At 39.3% G+C, this 16,814-nt stretch overlaps 1 protein-coding gene across 2 annotated transcripts in view; it reads right to left on the minus strand.

The window, feature by feature from the left end:
• HERC6 (HECT and RLD domain containing E3 ubiquitin protein ligase family member 6) overlaps positions 1-16,814 on the minus strand; it is a 139,384-nt gene that overhangs the window by 42,561 nt on the left and 80,009 nt on the right. The window contains exons 1-4 of one of the 2 annotated variants that reach the window (XM_079153232.1): positions 14,708-15,145; positions 11,069-11,228; positions 8,897-8,973; positions 7,246-7,473 (exon numbers count right to left, since the gene is read on the minus strand). In XM_079153232.1, the coding sequence (XP_079009358.1) occupies positions 7,246-7,473; positions 8,897-8,973; positions 11,069-11,228; positions 14,708-14,903 (661 nt within the window). In that variant the 5' untranslated portion in view covers positions 14,904-15,145. Of the gene's footprint in view, positions 1-7,245; positions 7,474-8,896; positions 8,974-11,068; positions 11,229-14,707; positions 15,146-16,814 lie in introns of those variants that run through there. The other variant, XM_079153233.1, reaches the window with a different exon arrangement.

Consider the following 16,814-nt stretch of genomic DNA (forward strand, 5'->3'; position numbering starts at 1 on the left):
AGATTCAGGAATCCAAGATGGTGGACTAGAGGGTGACGGCATCTCCAGTCGCTCCAGAACCCAGGATTCAAGAAGGGGAGGCATTGAGAGACTCGGACTAAAATAGAGCCACGGGGTGAGTCTCCCCTACTGGGTGAAGCTCGGCCTGGGCGGCAGGCCTGGATAGGGGCGGCTTATCAGTGTAGACCAAGGCAGCTAGAGTCTTCCCCAGGCAGCCCTGCGCACTTCGGAGGTGGACTCCTCCCACACGGCCAGCTTCTCGGAGCAGGGCCCCAGTGAGAGCCTTTCCACACAGAGCCAGCTCCAAGCCCTGGAACCAGTAGCGGGCTAGGGGCAGCTTTCTTCGGAAGCACTGCATTATCAAGTTACTCCAAGACTTCAGGCTACTGAAGGCTGGGAGGTGATACACTGGAAATCTACAGGGGCACTATAAGTCAATAGAGGAAATCTGCAATATCTCAGAGTCCCACTGATATCTGATCAACAAATAAGGGAAAACAAGGGAAGAAAATGTCCCAAACAAAGCTAGATACTATATCAATAAAACCCAATGACAGCACAGCAGAAGAAATATCAGAAAGGGAGTTCAGAATGTACATAATTAAAACAATCAGGGAAGCAAACGAGGACATGAAAGAGCAAATGCAGGCATTAAATGATCACACCAATCAGCAGTTAAAAGAGAAAATAAGGGAAGCAAAAGAGCATTTCAATAAAGAGTTAGAGATACTGAAAAAACAAACAAAAAACAGAAATCCTTGAAATGAAGGAAACAATAAACCAAGTTAAAAACTCCAGAGAAAGCATAACCAATAGGATAGAACACCTGGAAGATAGAACCTCAGACATTGAAGACAAAATATTTAATCTTGAAAACAAAGTTGACCAGAGAAGATTGTAAGAAATCATGAACAGAATCTACAAGAATTATGGGATATCATGAAAAGGCCAAATTTAAGAATTATTGGGATTGAGGAAGGCTTAGAGAAACAAACCAAAGGAATGAACAATCTATTCAATGAAATAATATCAGAAAATTTCCCAAATCTGAAGAATGAAATGGAAAACCAAGTACAAGAGGCTTATAGGATTCCAAATACACAAAACTACAACAGACCCACACCAAGGCACATTATTATGAAAATACCTAACATACAAAATAAAGACAGAATTTTAAAGGCCGCGAGAGAAAAGAATCAAATTACATTCAGGGGGAAACCAATAAGAATATCAGCAGATTTTTCAATCCAGACCCTAAAAGCTAGAAGGGCCTGGAACAACATTTCTCAAGCCCTGAAAGAAAACGGATGCCAACCAAGAATCTTATACCCAGCAAAACTTACTTTCAGATTTGACGATGAGATAAGATCCTTCCATGATAAACAAGAGCTAAAGGAATTTACAAAAAGAAAGCCGGCATTACAGAACATTCTCAGAAAAATATTCCATGAGGAAGAGATGAAAAACAATGCAAATCAGCAACGGGAGGAACTAGCCTAAAGGAATAGCCAAATAAAGGAGAAACCAAATCATGTCAAAAAACAAAAATGAGTCAAATGACTGGGAATACAAATCATATCACAATAATAACCCTGAATGTTAATGGCCTGAACTCATCAATCAAAAGACATAGACTGGCAGATTGGATTAAAAAGAAAAATCCAACAATATGCTGCCTGCAAGAGACTCATCTCATAGAAAGAGATACCCATAGACTAAAGGTGAAAGGATGGGAAAAAACATACCATGCACACGGACACAGCAAAAAAGCTGGAGTATCCATCCTCATTTCAGATAATGTGGACTTCAAGCCAAAACTAGTCAGAAGGGGTAACGAAGGACATTACACACTGCTTAAGGGAAGCATAAATCAGCAAGACATAACAATCATAAATATCTATGCCCTGAACATTGGCTCATCCATGTACGTCAAAAAAATCCTTCTCAATTCCAGAAATCAAATAGACCACAACACAATAATACTAGGTGATTTTAACACACTTCTCTCACCGCTGGATAGATCTTCCAAACAAAAATTGAATAAAGAAACCATAGATCTCAATAACACAATCAACAATTTAGACTTAACCGACATATATAGAATATACCATCCAACAAAGAAAGAATACACTTTCTTCTCAGCAGCACATGGATCCTTCTCTAAAATAGACCATGTTTTATGCCACAAAGCTACTATTAGCAAATACAAGAAGATAGAGATACTACTACCTTGTACTCTATCAGATCATAATGGATTGAAATTAGAAATAAATGACAGAATAAAAAACAGAAACTTCTCCAATACATGGAGATTAAATAATACACTATTATATGATGAATGGATAACAGAAGACATCAGGAGGGAAATAAAAAAATTCTTAGAAGTGAACGAGAACAAAGACACATCATATCAAAATCTCTGGGACACTATGAAGGCAGTACTTAGAGGAAGATTTATTTCATTGGGCACATTCAACAAAAGAAGTAAAACTCAACAAATAAACGACCTAACACTACAGCTCAAAGCCCTAGAAAAAGAAGAGCAGACCAACACCAAAAGTAGTAGAAGACAGGAAATAGTTAAAATCAGAGTAGAAATCAATGAAATTGAAACAAAAGAAACAATTGGAAAAATTAACAAAATAAATAGTTGGTTCTTTGAAAAAATAAACAAAATTGATAAACCCTTAGCCATACTAACAAAGAGAAAGAGGGAGAAAACTCAAATTACTAAAATTCGGAATGAACAAGGAAATATCACAACAGACACAAGTGCAATACAAAACATAATTAGAAGCTATTTTGAAAATCTATACTCCAACAAAACAGAAAACCTCGAAGACATCAACAAGTTTCTAGAGACATATTAATTACCTAAACTGAACGAAAAGGACATACACAACTTAAATAAATCAATTTCAAGCAGTGAAATAGAAGAGGTCATCAAAAGCCTACCAACAAAGAAAAGTCTGGGACCAGATGGGTTCTCAGCCGAGTTCTACAAAACCTTTAAAGAAGAGCTCATTCCAATACTCCTCAAAGTATTCCATGAAATAGAAGAGGAGGGAACCCTCCCAGACTCATTCTATGAAGCCAATATCACCCTGATACCGAAACCAGACAGAGACACATCGAGGAAAGAAAATTTCAGACCAATATCCTTAATGAACATCGATGCAAAAATTCTCAACAAAATTTTAGCAAATCGCATACAAAAATATATTAAAAAGATAGTGCACCACGATCAAGTGGGTTTTATCCCAGAGATGCAAGGTTGGTTCAACATCAGGAAATCAATAAATGTCATTCACCATATCAACAGACTTAAAGTTAAGAATCACATGATTATTTCAATAGATGCAGAAAAAGCATTCGATAAAATACAGCACCCCTTCATGCTCAAAACACTAGGAATGATTGGGGTAGTGGGAACATTCCTTAACATTGTAAAGGCCATCTACGCTAAGCCCATGGCCAATATCATTCTCAATGGTGAAAAACTGAAAGCATTCCCCCTAAAAACTGGAACAAGGCAGGGATGCCCTCTTTCACCCCTTCTATTCAACATCGTCCTTGAGACTCTAGCCAGAGCAATTAGACAAACCAAAGAAATTAAAGGGATACGAATTGGAAAAGAAGAACTCAAACTATCCCTGTTTGCTGATGACATGATTATATATTTAGAGTAACCTGGAAATTCCACCAGAAAACTTTTAGAACTCATAAGTGGATTCAGTAAAGTAGCAGGTTACAAGATCAATGCTCATAAACCCAATGCATTTTTATACATAAGTGATGAATCTTCAGAAAGAGAAATTAGGAAAACTACCCCATTCACAATAGCCTCGAAAAAAATAAAATACTTGGGAATCAATCTCACAAAAGAGGTGAAAGACCTCTACAATGAGAACTACAGAACACTAAAGAAAGAAATTAAAGAAAACCTTAGGAGATGTAAAGATCTCCCATGTTCTTCGATAGGCAGAATTAATATTGTCAAAATGGCCATATACCTGAAGTGCTATACAGATTCAATGCAATTCCAATTAAAATCCCAATGATGTACCTTACAGAAATAGAGCAAGCAATTATGAAATTCATCTGGAAGAATAAAAAACCCAGAATAGCTACAGCAATCCTCAGTAGAAAGAGCGAAGCAGCAGGTATAGCAATACCAGATCTTCAACTCTATTACTAAGCAATAGTAACAAAAACGGCATGGTATTGGTATCAAAATAGACAGGTAGAGCAATGGTACAAAATAGAGGACATGGACACAAACCCAAATAAATACAATTTTCTCATACTAGACAAAGGGGCCAAAAATATGCAATGGAGAAAAGATAGCCTCTTCAACAAATGGTGCTGGGAAAACTGGAAAACCATATGCAACAGAATGAAATTAAACCCCTATCTCTCACCCTGCACAAAACTCAACTCAAAATGGATCAAGGACCTCGAAATCAGACCAGAGACCCTGCATCTTATAGAAGAAAAGGTAGGTCCAAATCTTCAACTTGTTGGTTTAGGATCAGACTTCCTTAACAGGACTCCCATAGCACAAGAAATAAAAGCAAGAATCAATAACTGGGATAGATTCAAACTAAAAAGCTTTCTCTCAGCAAAGGAAACTATCAGTAGTGTGAAGAGAGAGCTTACAGAGTGGGAGAATATCTTTGCCACTCATACTTCAGATATAACACTAATCTCCAGAATCTATAAAGAACTCAAAAACTCTACACGAAGAATATAAATAATCCAATCAACAAATGGGCTAAGGAAATGAATAGTCACTTCACAGAAGCAGATGTACAAGCAATCAACAGATATATGAAAAAATGTTCAACATCTAATAATAAGAGAAATGCAAATCAAAACTACCCTAAGATTTCATCTCACCCCAATTAGAATGGTGATTATCAAGAACACAAGCAACAATAGGTGTTGGCGAGGATGTGGGGAAAAAGGTACACTCATACATTGCTGGTGGGGTTGCAAATTTTGTGCAGCCACTCTGGAAAGCAGTATGGAGATTTCTCAGAAAGCTTGGAATGGACCCACCATTTGACCCAGCTATCCCACTCCTTGGCCTATACCCAAAGGGCTTAAAATCAACATACTACAGAGATACAGCCACATCAATGTTCATAGGTGCTCAATTCACCATAGCCAGATTGTGGAACCAACCTAGATGCCCTTCAGTTGATGAATGGATAAAGAAACTGTGGCATATATATACAATGGAATATTACTCCGCCATGAAGAATGATAAAATTATGGCATTTGCAGGCAAATGGATGAAATTGGAGAATATCATGCTAAGTGAGGTAAGCCAATCTCAGAAAACTAAAGGACGAATGATTTCGCTGACAAGGTGATGAGGATATATAATAGGGGGTGGGAGGGGTTAGCATTAGGGTTAGGGTTAGGTTTAGGGTTAGGGATAAGGAGGGTGGTAAGAATGGAGGAAGGAAGGACTGTATAGAGGGAAAAGAGGGGTGGGACGTGTGGGGGGACGGGAAAAAATAACAGAATGAATCAAACAACATTACTCTATGTAAATTTATGATTACACAAATGGTATGCCTTTACTCCATGTACAGAGAAACAACATGTATCCCATTTGTTTAAATAAAAAAAAAAGAAATAGACTCATAATTTCATGAGTCTTTCTATTTGTATTCCTAGTAATACCTTTTATATTATCTTATAATTCATTAACATAATTTTTAAAGTGCGTAATCAGGAGTATAAAACAGAGATAAAATTCTATTTTGTTTTGATTTCATTGTTACTGGTAACTGAACCCACAGGTGCTTAACTACTGAGCCACATCCCTAGCCCTTTTTATTTATTTTGAAACAGGTCTCACTAAGTTGCAGAGGCTGGTTTTGAAATAGTGATCCTCTTGCCTCGGCCTCCCGAGTCACTGGAATTACAGGCATGTGCCACCACATCCCGTGAAAACTCGATTTAGGAAAAAATAAACCTGTCCTTTATTCTGAAGCTACTTAATCTTATCGAATGCCTGAAGCTATTGACTTAGAAAGCTGAACTTTCAGACTCATTTCTAAATATACTGTTATATTTTACTTATTTCTGCCATAGTACAAGTGTTCAGGAAGTAGCTACAAATAATTGAGATGAGAAGAGAAACAACATGTTAAGAATAAAATGAGATGTAAGCGCTTGGCACAGTACTGGCTCATAATAGGGGCTAAGTGTTTATATACCAAATGCAAAGAATTGAACAGGGAGGACAGAGTTCCTGGAGCAGACTTCTTGGTGAGTTTTGTTTTTACCATTTACAAGAGTTTTGTATACAAGGACTGGTTATTTCCCCTAACTTTAACAGTCTACTAAGTCAGTGGTTTACAAGTTTTGCTGCACATTGTAATCCCCTGGGAGATCTTTAACAAAGATTGAAGCCTGGAGTTCACCCCAAGACATTCTGATTTCATAACCATGGAGTTTAGCCTGGGCATCAAAATTTCTAAAGGGCTCCTGTGGTAAAGAGAATAATGGCCTTGCCGAGAAAATTGGTCTCCCGCTTTCTTGTCCCAGAGCCTTGAATGTCAGGCTACTTGGCACAGGGGACTTAAGGAAGCAGATAGAATTAAAATGGCTCATTCATTGACCTTAAAATAGGGAGATAGCCTGAATGACCCAGGTAGACCCAGTGGCATCCCAAGGTCACTTGGGAAGAAGAGCGAGGGAGAAGAGTCACTATCAGAGTAATGTGATTTAAGAAAAACTTCATCAGCCATCACTATCTTTGAAGAGTAAAGAAGGCTGAGACAATTAAAGCAAAGGAGCTCTAGAAGCAGGAAAAGGTGAGAAATGGAATCCAACTCCAGAGTCCCCAGAAGGGAAGGCAGCCCTGCCTATGCCTTGACTTTAGCTCACCGAGACCCAATGTCAGTCTTCTGATCTCCAACTGTAAGACAGTAATTAGGAGGGCTGGGGTTGCAGCTCAGCTATAGAGAGCTTGCCTAGCACACACAGGCCCTGAGTTCTATCCCTAGCACTGCAAAGGAAAAAAACAAAAACAAAAACAAACAAACAAACAAACAAAAAACCCAGATAACAAATTTGTATTGTTTTAAGGCACCAAGTCATTGGCAATAGGAAACTAAAATGGCTCCCCAGCTGACCTGATGAGTCACACAGTTTGGGAACCACTGTTTTAACCTTTGAGACTGCCCCTGCCCTTTGTCCAGCTTGCAACAGCAACACTTTCCTCACCTGGGACATTATTCCCACTGAGGGCCAGCTGCCCAGCATTGTTGTTTCCCCAGCCAAATGAAGTCCCACAGAGTGACAGGGCAAAGCTGTGAGCCCCTCCGGCTGCCACCTGAGCCAGTGGGATGCCCTCCAGGGACCTCACCCGCTGTGGGCTGGCCTGGGAGGGGAACTCCTTGCCCAGGCCCAGCTGCCCATGGCTGTTCTTTCCCCATGAAAACACTTGGCCATCTGTAAAAATAAAGAAAAGAAATTCTGAGTTGCATACACTGGAATACCAAATTCAAGTTGAATCTACTACCTTAATCCTACAAATACCCCCAACTTCATTGAGGTGTAACTGAAAAATTAAAATCACATACATTTAACGTGTTCAACTATTTTAATTTATATACATATTGTGAAATGAATGCCATAATCATCTGATATTAATAATTACTTTACATAGTTACTTTTTCTGTTTGATGAGAGTATTTAAAATCTACCCTCCATGCTGGGGCTGTAGCTCCAAGAGAGAGATTGAATCTGGGGCCCTGTGCATGCTAGGCAAGCACTCTACCCCTGAGCTTCATCCCCAGTCCTGTCATAAGGATTATTTGAGCTGCATCTGAGAATCAACAGATGCAGGAAGAGTTCTCTGCCCTCCCCTGATCTGCATAAGAGCAGGATCTAAATTTCCCTAGTGAAGCTGTCTGCCTTTCTGCTCTGTGGAGAGGAGAGCAACTCTTATCCCTGGGGATGGAGTGCTGGCATGGAGATGAGTCTGTATAAAAAAGATTATTGAAATAACCTTTATCTTCCATTAGTTTCCCCATATTTTCTAATCACTTCCCCATAACTTCTTTCCCTTGAAGCCCAAACTCCCTTTCTTTTGTTAAAGTGGTATATGGGTCCCTGAGTCTAACCACTTCTTTTCAGTTTCATTATTTTTCTGGGAACTCCTGTGTACAAAAAGATCAACAAATATTGAGTGCATTTTCTCTGTTAATCTGTCTTCTGTTCATTTAATTCAAAACCCCCCAGACATTAAACGTAAGAGGGTAGAGGAGAAGATTTTCCTCCCCAGCATTATTCTCCTTTCAGAAATTTGAATTGAGGGGTTGGCTTGTGGCCCACCTAGCACATAGTAGGCACTGGGTTAGATCCTCAGCACCACATGAAAACAAATGAATAAAATAAAGTTATTGTGTCCATCTACTACTAAAAAATATTTTAAAAATTTGGATTGAGGATGGACAGTGTGGGAGAGGTTAGTAGGCAAAATGTGAGGTTATAATTTTGACATCTTGACTTTTCCTTCTTTGATCTAGGTTAAAAAAAAAAAATGCTTTGTCTTGGTTTACCAGTGCAGACAAGCCATTCGACATAAAGGGCCAAGGGCTGGAAGTAAAGCCACTACTAAGTTCTGAGGGAGTTGGCCAGTCAGATCATATAAGCAGGGACTACCGCTCATGGTAAGAAATGAATGAGGCACTATTTAGAGCATAGTAAGAACAAAGAAACCGGACCATCAAGAACAACATATCTATTGAAATCTAGAAAGTTAAAAACTTTTAAATGTGTTAAAATGAACATTAATGCATTCGACATCAACAGTTATCAATCAGAAAACTATTTCCTAATGACACTCAGAGTTCTAAAATGTGATTTTTACCTTTTGATAATGCTAGGGAGTGGTAGTGTCCACAGGAAACTTGTATTATTTTTATACCAGCTAGAGCTTTTATTTTCCTATAACAGAAATAATACAAAATCCATTATAAACCCTTATTTAGGGTGAGTTGCCAGGTAAACTACAGATCTACAGATACATTAGACATCTGTAGTGGAAAAACAATTTTATTCTGTCTCTCTCTTTTTTTTTTTTGTACCAATGATTGGACCCAGAAGCGCTTAACCACTAACCACACCCCCAGCCCATTCATATGCACCACTAATTAGATGATAGCATTTGGTTACCTTTAAAGTGTCATAGTTGTGGGCTGGGGTCATAGATCAGAGGTAGAGCACTTGCCTAGCATGTGTGAGTCACTGGGTTTGATCCTCACCACCACATAAAAATAAATAAATAAATAAATAAAGGTATCATGTCCACTTTTTAAAAGTGTCATAGTTAACTCCTGCTGTTTACCTGCCCTTCATTGAATTTCTTCACTGTAACATTCACTGTGAGGAAATCATATCCTGTCAAACTGTTTTTAACATGACATCAACATTTACAAAAATACAGGACAGAATCCAAAACAGTATATAATGCAAAAGCTACTTGTATTGGACTTTAAGGCTTCACACAATATAAAAATTTTAATTTTTATTTTTTAAATAGTTTTTAGTTGTAGTGATCTTTTATCTATTTATTTTTATGTGGTGCTGAGGATCCAACCCAGTGCCTCACACATGCTAGGCAAGCGCTCTATCACTGAGCCACAGCCCAGCCCACAAATTTTTATTCTTTACTTATTGACCTAAAGGAAAATAAATTCCTTCAACCACATAGAGCATAGGTTTTATAATTTAAGGATCACCAATACTTCCTCACCTAATTTAAGCCCTGTGAAATAAAGAAATCATTGGGTTGAATCATACAATACTGTCACATTTGTAGATCAAAAAGAAATAACTATCAGCAATTTCATGTGGTTGAACCCAATATAACTCAGAGAGACCAAATAATTATCAAATTATAGAAGTAGCCTCAAATCTTGGCCTTTTCATTTGAAGTTTGGTGTAAAGCTGCATCTGTACACATTTTGGTTTTGGCTTCTTCGTACATAGTGAACTGTACACTAACTTGATATGTAAGCACACCATAACCTCCTTCTGTAACAAGTTTCCTACTTTCAGTCATAGGAACTAACTGTTCAAACCGTGTTTAAATAACAGATGCAGCTGTCTCTACTCTCTTCCAGTTTCTGTGCATCCTTCCTTTTCTCTGGCCATAACTATAACCTGCCCACGTGGTGAGGTAAAGCATTATGAACCACTTCTGCCCAATTCTAGAATCACATTTTCTTTTAGCAGATCCAAGTTCAGTTTTCATTCTCCCAAATCACATGATCTCAGAGGTAACAAAAGGTAACTTCCTGAAAGTAAAACAGGCATTTAAAAATTCCCCAAGTGTGTAATTCATAAACACAACATTCAGAGCTAACTTTTTGTTATAATACCTGTTCTGGGAAGCTATTTGTGAGGAAATGTGATATTTCTCACCATTTACTTTCAAATTTACACAATAGATAGATTAATAGGAGAAAAGACAAGGTGTATTTATGCATGCTTATCATTGCTGAATAGCCTAAAGTAAAAATTTATATATTTGGGGGCTTCAGTGGGAGTATCGGAGATTCTTCTGGGCTCTTTGATGGTAATGTAATGGCATTCTACCTCCATGGCAGCTGAATTTGCAGGAAACAACCACAAAGGCAGTTAATGGCAATTTTATTTTGGGGAGTATCCACTGTTGTCAGATAAAGGATGGTCAGATAAGATTCTTTCTGCATCTTCTGCCGTCCAAAAAAAAAAAAAAAAAATTAAATGATCCTTATATCTGGGTGTCCACATGGGTCTCCACAGTAACATTCCAACAGATAAGGTAAAAGATCAAAGAGTCACATCCCATTTCTTCTCCCCTTTTCCTTCACAGGACTTTAAATTTACCATCATACTTTTTTTTTTTTTCCCTGTCTTCTTCCCTTACTACACTGTAATCCCGAAGGTTAGGGACTGTGTTCCTCACAATCCTCTTGTGTCCTGGCTTCTTGCATGGTGCCTGATACATGGTACTCAAAATTACTGAACAAGTAAAGGAGTGAATCAAAATACTTACTTAGGGGTAAAGTTTACTTCTTTAATTTCTCCAATCCCCAGCTGCCCTTCAGAACCAGCTCCCCACGCAAAGACTCTTCCTCTGTGGCAGACAGCGAGAGAGTGCTCCTTACCACAGCTCACGAGATCAACATGTAGAGTTTCCAATGCCTTAATTCGTTCTTTAATACAAAATAAGCCCCGGAGAAGTTTATTAATTAACTAGTTTGAAATAAAAGTTTCCTTCAAAAAGTAGTATTACTTAGGTTCTCTGTCTCATTCTATAGTCTTGTTTTTTTCTTGCTGTTGTTTGTTTTAGATGGGGCCTTGCTAAATTGCTGAGGCCGGCCTCAAACTTGTGAATCTCCTGCCTCAGCCTCCCAAGTCACTAGGATTATGGTCGTATGCCACCATGCCTGGCTCCACTGGTCTTAAATCAAAACCTAAAGACAACTCTACAAATTGGGAAGAGATAAGTTTAATGTGCATTACATCACCTCATAAGAAAATAATAAACTGAAACACCATCTGGCTGAGATACTCTAGCACCTTGGGTTCCTATGTAAGCAAACTAAAACCCAACTCGGGAATGATCACAGTATAGGAAAATCAGAAACTACCATCTAAGGACTTTAATCAATCCAACAAAGTTTCTGCCTTGCTGCTTCAAATGCCTTATAAAAGTTTCCCTCTTCAATCCCCTCGGTGGAGACTAACCACCTCAGGTCTGGTGCTGCCCAATTCATGAATTACTAAATACTCAAATAAACTCTTTAAAATTTTAATGTTCCTAAGTTTATCATTTAGTAGCAGCTAAAAGTGTGGGCACTGGGCTGGGGAGATAGCTCAGTCGGTAGAGTGCTTGCCTTGCAAGCACAAGGCCCTGGGTTCGATCCCCAGCATCAAAAAAAAAAAAAAAAGGTGGGCGGGCACTGTGGAGAGCAGGGGCCTATTGGGGCTATGATCTCTAACCAAATGCTTCTCTATGATGGTAGTAGAATATAGAGCACATTATCATCAATGAGCACCCTACTGTTCAATAGCACACCAAAAATTCTCACTCCTACCTATCGTTTGATCAACCATTACTGATCTTCCCTCTCCGCTACTCTTCCCAACTTCTGATAGCCACCATTCTATTTTCAATTTATATGGAATCAACTTTTTAAATTCCACATATGAGGGAGATCATGTGAGACTATTCTTTGTGTCCCTGACTTATTTCACATACGATATGTTACACAGGCTCTTGAATCTAGGCGTGTCTTCAAGTTTAATTTCTGTGAATTTCCATGCATATACATTACCTCTGTGTAAAAGATTAATAAAGTATATTCTTTTTCTCCTTTTAATTAGTCTTTGGTCAGTTAAATTTGCAGGCTCCAGGAAATGAACTTGAGTGGGCAGTGGAAAAATGTTCTATCCTCTGCACACCTATTGCAATTATTCTAAACAAGTGATCAGGAATATGGTGAAACATGTACTTAAAAGAATAAAAACTTTACACCAAAAATACAAAGAACCCAATCAACAAATAGGCTAAGGAACTGGGCTGACACTTCACAGAAGAAGATATACAGGTGATCAAAAAATACATGAAAAAGTGCTCATCATCTCTAGTAATTAGAGAAATGCAAATTAAAACTACCCTAAGATTCATCTAACTCCAATTAGAATGGCTATTATCAAGAACACAAATAATAATAAATGTTGGCCTGGATGTGGGAAAAAAGGCACACTCATACATTGCTGGTGGAGTAGCAAACTAGTGCAGCCACTCTGTAAAGCAGTATGGAGATTCCTCAGAAAACTTGCAATAAACCCACCATTTGACCCAGCTATCCCACTCCTCGGTTTATACCCAAAGGACTTAAAATGGGCATACTACAGTGATGCAGCCACATCAGTGTTCATAGCAGCTCAATTCACAATAGCTAGATTGTGGAATCAACCTAGATGCCCTTCAATTGACGGATGGATAAAGAAGCTGTGGTACATATACACAATGGAATATTACTCAGCCATAAAGAAGAATAAAATTATGGCATTTGCTGGTAAATGGATGAAGTTGGAAATATCATGCTAAGTGAGATAAAACAACCCCAAAAAACCAAAGGCCAAATGTTTTCTCTGATAAGTGGATGATGATACATAATGAGGGGTGTGTGGTGGGGAAGAGAAGAATGAAGAACCTTTGGATGGTGTAGAGGAAAATGGGGCCAGAGTGGGTGGAGGAAGGAAAGACAGTAGACTGAGACAGACAGTATTACCCTATGTATATGTAGGATTACATGAATGATATGAATCTACATTGTGTACAACCATAGAAATGAAAAGGTGTACACCATTTGTGTACAATGAATCACAATGCAGTCTGTAAAAATAAAAAAAAAATTAAATTAAAAAAAATCAGTCAATATTATTTAAAGAAGTTCCTAAGGGGAAATGCCTAATTTCCACAAAAGATAATAATTAAATTATGGTACTCTCTGAGTCTGGGCTATTATGTGGCTATCTAAAACATATTTTCAACTGGGCATGATGGTGCACATCTGTAATCCCAGCAATTAGGAAGTTGAGGCAGGAGGCTCAAAAGTCCTAGGCCAGCCTCAGCAACTGAGCTAGACCCTCAGTTACTTAAAGGGTCCCTGTCTCAAAATAAAATAAGGCAGGTAGGATGGTGCACATCTGTAATCCCAGGGGCTCAGGAGACTGAAGCATGAGGATTTCAAATTCAAAGCCAGCCTTACCAATTTAGTGAGGCCTTGTCTCAAAATAAAAATATAAAAAGGGCTGAGGATGTGGTTAAGCGCCTCGGGGTTCAATCTCCAGTACCAAAAATACATTATAAAAGGATATTATGAGACATTATTTGTTAAAGACACAGTTTACAGAACTATATAAATACTACATAGACAAAACTGTATAATGACATGATTTTTATAAAAATTAAATATATATATATATTAAATATATACACACAAAAATGGACTAGGAGAAAATGGCAACAAATGTTATCTTTGGGTGTTGGGGTTACAGGTGATTTCTTTCCCATACTTTCATAATAATCAGTAATGGTGAAAATGCTATTTTATTAGTGAGTCCTTGTCTTAAAAACAAACAAACAAATGGGTTGGGGATGTGGCTCAGTGGTTGTGTCCCTGGGTTCAATCCTGGTACAAAAAATAAAAAAATTAAAAATTAAAAAAATATATATTAGACCTTTTATTTTAAAATTTACAACTATATATATTTACAACTATATATATAACTATATATATATATATATATAAATTTTAAAATAGACGATCTCCTTTGGTATTTCTGAGCTGGTTACAGGTGTCTAGCCCACACATCACGTTTCGAAAATAACCTGACTTCTCCAGCTCCACCCAGGTCTGGAAAGTCGGGGGTGGGGGCGGCGGGACCATCCGCATCTCTGTCCAGAGGAGCTTGGTCCAAGTCAGTTGGGCGCTGTTTGGCAGTAAACAGGAATTGGAAACCGAAACCAACCAGAAGCGCCAGGGGAAACGAAACTGACGAACTGCGCTCTGGAGGCAGAAGGCGCGCGATTTTCGCTTCTTGGTGGCCCGGCGACTGGAGATCGCAGCATCCCCTCCAGGCCCGCCCGCGGCAGCCCGCCCTGCGCCCGGGTGCTCACCTGGCCGCTCCCCGCTTGGCACGCCCCTCCGGCCCAGCTGTCCCCGGCTGTTGTCCCCGCACGAATAGACCGTGTGGTCGGTCAGCAGTAGCAGCGAGTGGCGCTCCCCGCTGGCCGCCTGCAGCAGCTGGGCGCCTACATCCCGCGCCAGCCGGCGCTCCGGCGCCTGGGAACCAGCGCCCCAGCAGAAGTACATCCTGCGTCCTCACCCCGCCGCCGGTCCGGGTTCGGTCCGCTACTCCCGACTGACTCTCAGATGCTAGTGATGAGTGTGAGCTGATTTTCCAGAAATCGAGAGGTTGAACAGTCCCGCTCCGGCTTTGGCTCCCCCTACCTGCAACTCACTTCGCCCCAGGAGCGCTGCCCTGTCTCCTTCGTCATCTGGCACCTCCCTGCCAGAGCTCCAAGTGCTTTAGTACCCAGAGGACTCACGGGAAAAGCATCTACACCCCAACTAAACCCTTTGTAAGCAGTACCACTCTGGGCAAATTACCTAATCATTCTGTGCCTCAGCTACCTTATTGTCTGTGACATATGACACTAATACAGCAAATTTACCATGTTTTAGGATAAATCAAGAGATAACATTAAGTGTTGGAATGATGCCTAGTGGAATAATAAAAGCATTTGAGTGCCTACTCTCTTCCAGATGTTGTTTTTACATTGGAACTGCAATAATTAAAGACAAGATTCCCATGATGTGTTTACATTCGGAGGGAAAAAGAACATAGATAAGTTTATAGTATAATATCAAGTGGCAAGATAAAGAAATATAAGGCAGGAAATAGAGGATGGAGACAAAAGGAATTAGGTGTTTTGTTTTGTTTTTGTTTGGTACTGGGTTGAACCCTAGGGTGCTTTACCACTGAGCTACACCCTCAGCCCGTATTATTTTCTTTTTTGAGACAGGGGCTCCCTAAGTTGCTGTGTCCTGGAACTTGCCATCCTTTTGCCTCAGACTCCCCAGTGGCTGGCATTACAGGTGTGTGCCACCTGCCTTGCAGGAATTAACATTTTTTAAAAGATACCAGAAGCGCCCTCTCTGGTGAAGGGACATTTGAGCACAGGGCTGAAGGGACATGAGAAACGAGAATGAGTCATCGTCATATCTAAAGGCGTTATGTAAAGAGAAGCAGTTGGAAGATTTTGAACAGAGAAACCTCAAGATCAGCTTAGTTTTAGAAAAACCATTCTGGCTGCTTTGTAGAAAATCACAAACTAAAATGAAAGCAGAAAGCCAGTTATCAGAGGCTGCTGTTGGAAGTTCAAGTCAAAGGACATCCTAGAGTAGGGGAGAGACATTAGCAGATTCACAATGTGTTTGGATAGTCAGACTGCACAGATTTGCTGGTGGATTATAAATGGGAATGAAGAATGAAAAGGATTAGGTGTTACTCCAAGGTTGACCTGAGCAATCTATTGGAATGGGAACCCCTGTGAGAGGTAAAGACTTGAGACTATATGGGGCTGGGCTTGTAGCTCAGTAAATCTCTACCAATGCTCTGTTCATTGGGCAGCAGTGAGGAGTGATCAAGATGCCATGAAAGAGTGCCACAAGCCCTTTTACTTCCTTGTTCTAGTCTGGTCCAACGCTATCTTTATTTAACTCTGTTTTTATTTTATGTGATCCTAAAATCATGCCGAGTTTCTAGAAACTCTGGAAGCCATGCTGTATTAGAAACATGAAAAAATTAGAGATGCTTATCTTGGAAAAGAAATGATTGCTTGGTAACATAATAGCTTTCCGGAAATACTTAAAAGTTTGTCATATGGGAAAGAATTAGACTTAGCAGAACTGGGCAACTGGGAGGAGATCAGCAGAAGACACTATGCTTCAAGGTAAGGAAAGACTTCATGGTAACCCACTTCCACATTACCCTTCAGAGATAATGACTTTTTTTCTTTCTTTTTCTTTTCTTTTTTTTTTCAGTATATGAAAATTCATTTATTTAGAAAAAAACCCACATTGAGGCATCACTACATAATGAGAATTCAAACATGACAAAATTGGCAATTGGCTTGCCTCATAACAGGCTCATGTGATCATTAACCCCCATAATTTTACCTTTTACAGGACTGGTTTGGATCTCACCCCCACACTAAAACC

The sequence above is a fragment of the Sciurus vulgaris genome (assembly GCF_902686455.1).
Source record: "Sciurus vulgaris genome assembly, chromosome: 9".
Lineage (NCBI taxonomy): Eukaryota > Metazoa > Chordata > Mammalia > Rodentia > Sciuridae > Sciurus > Sciurus vulgaris.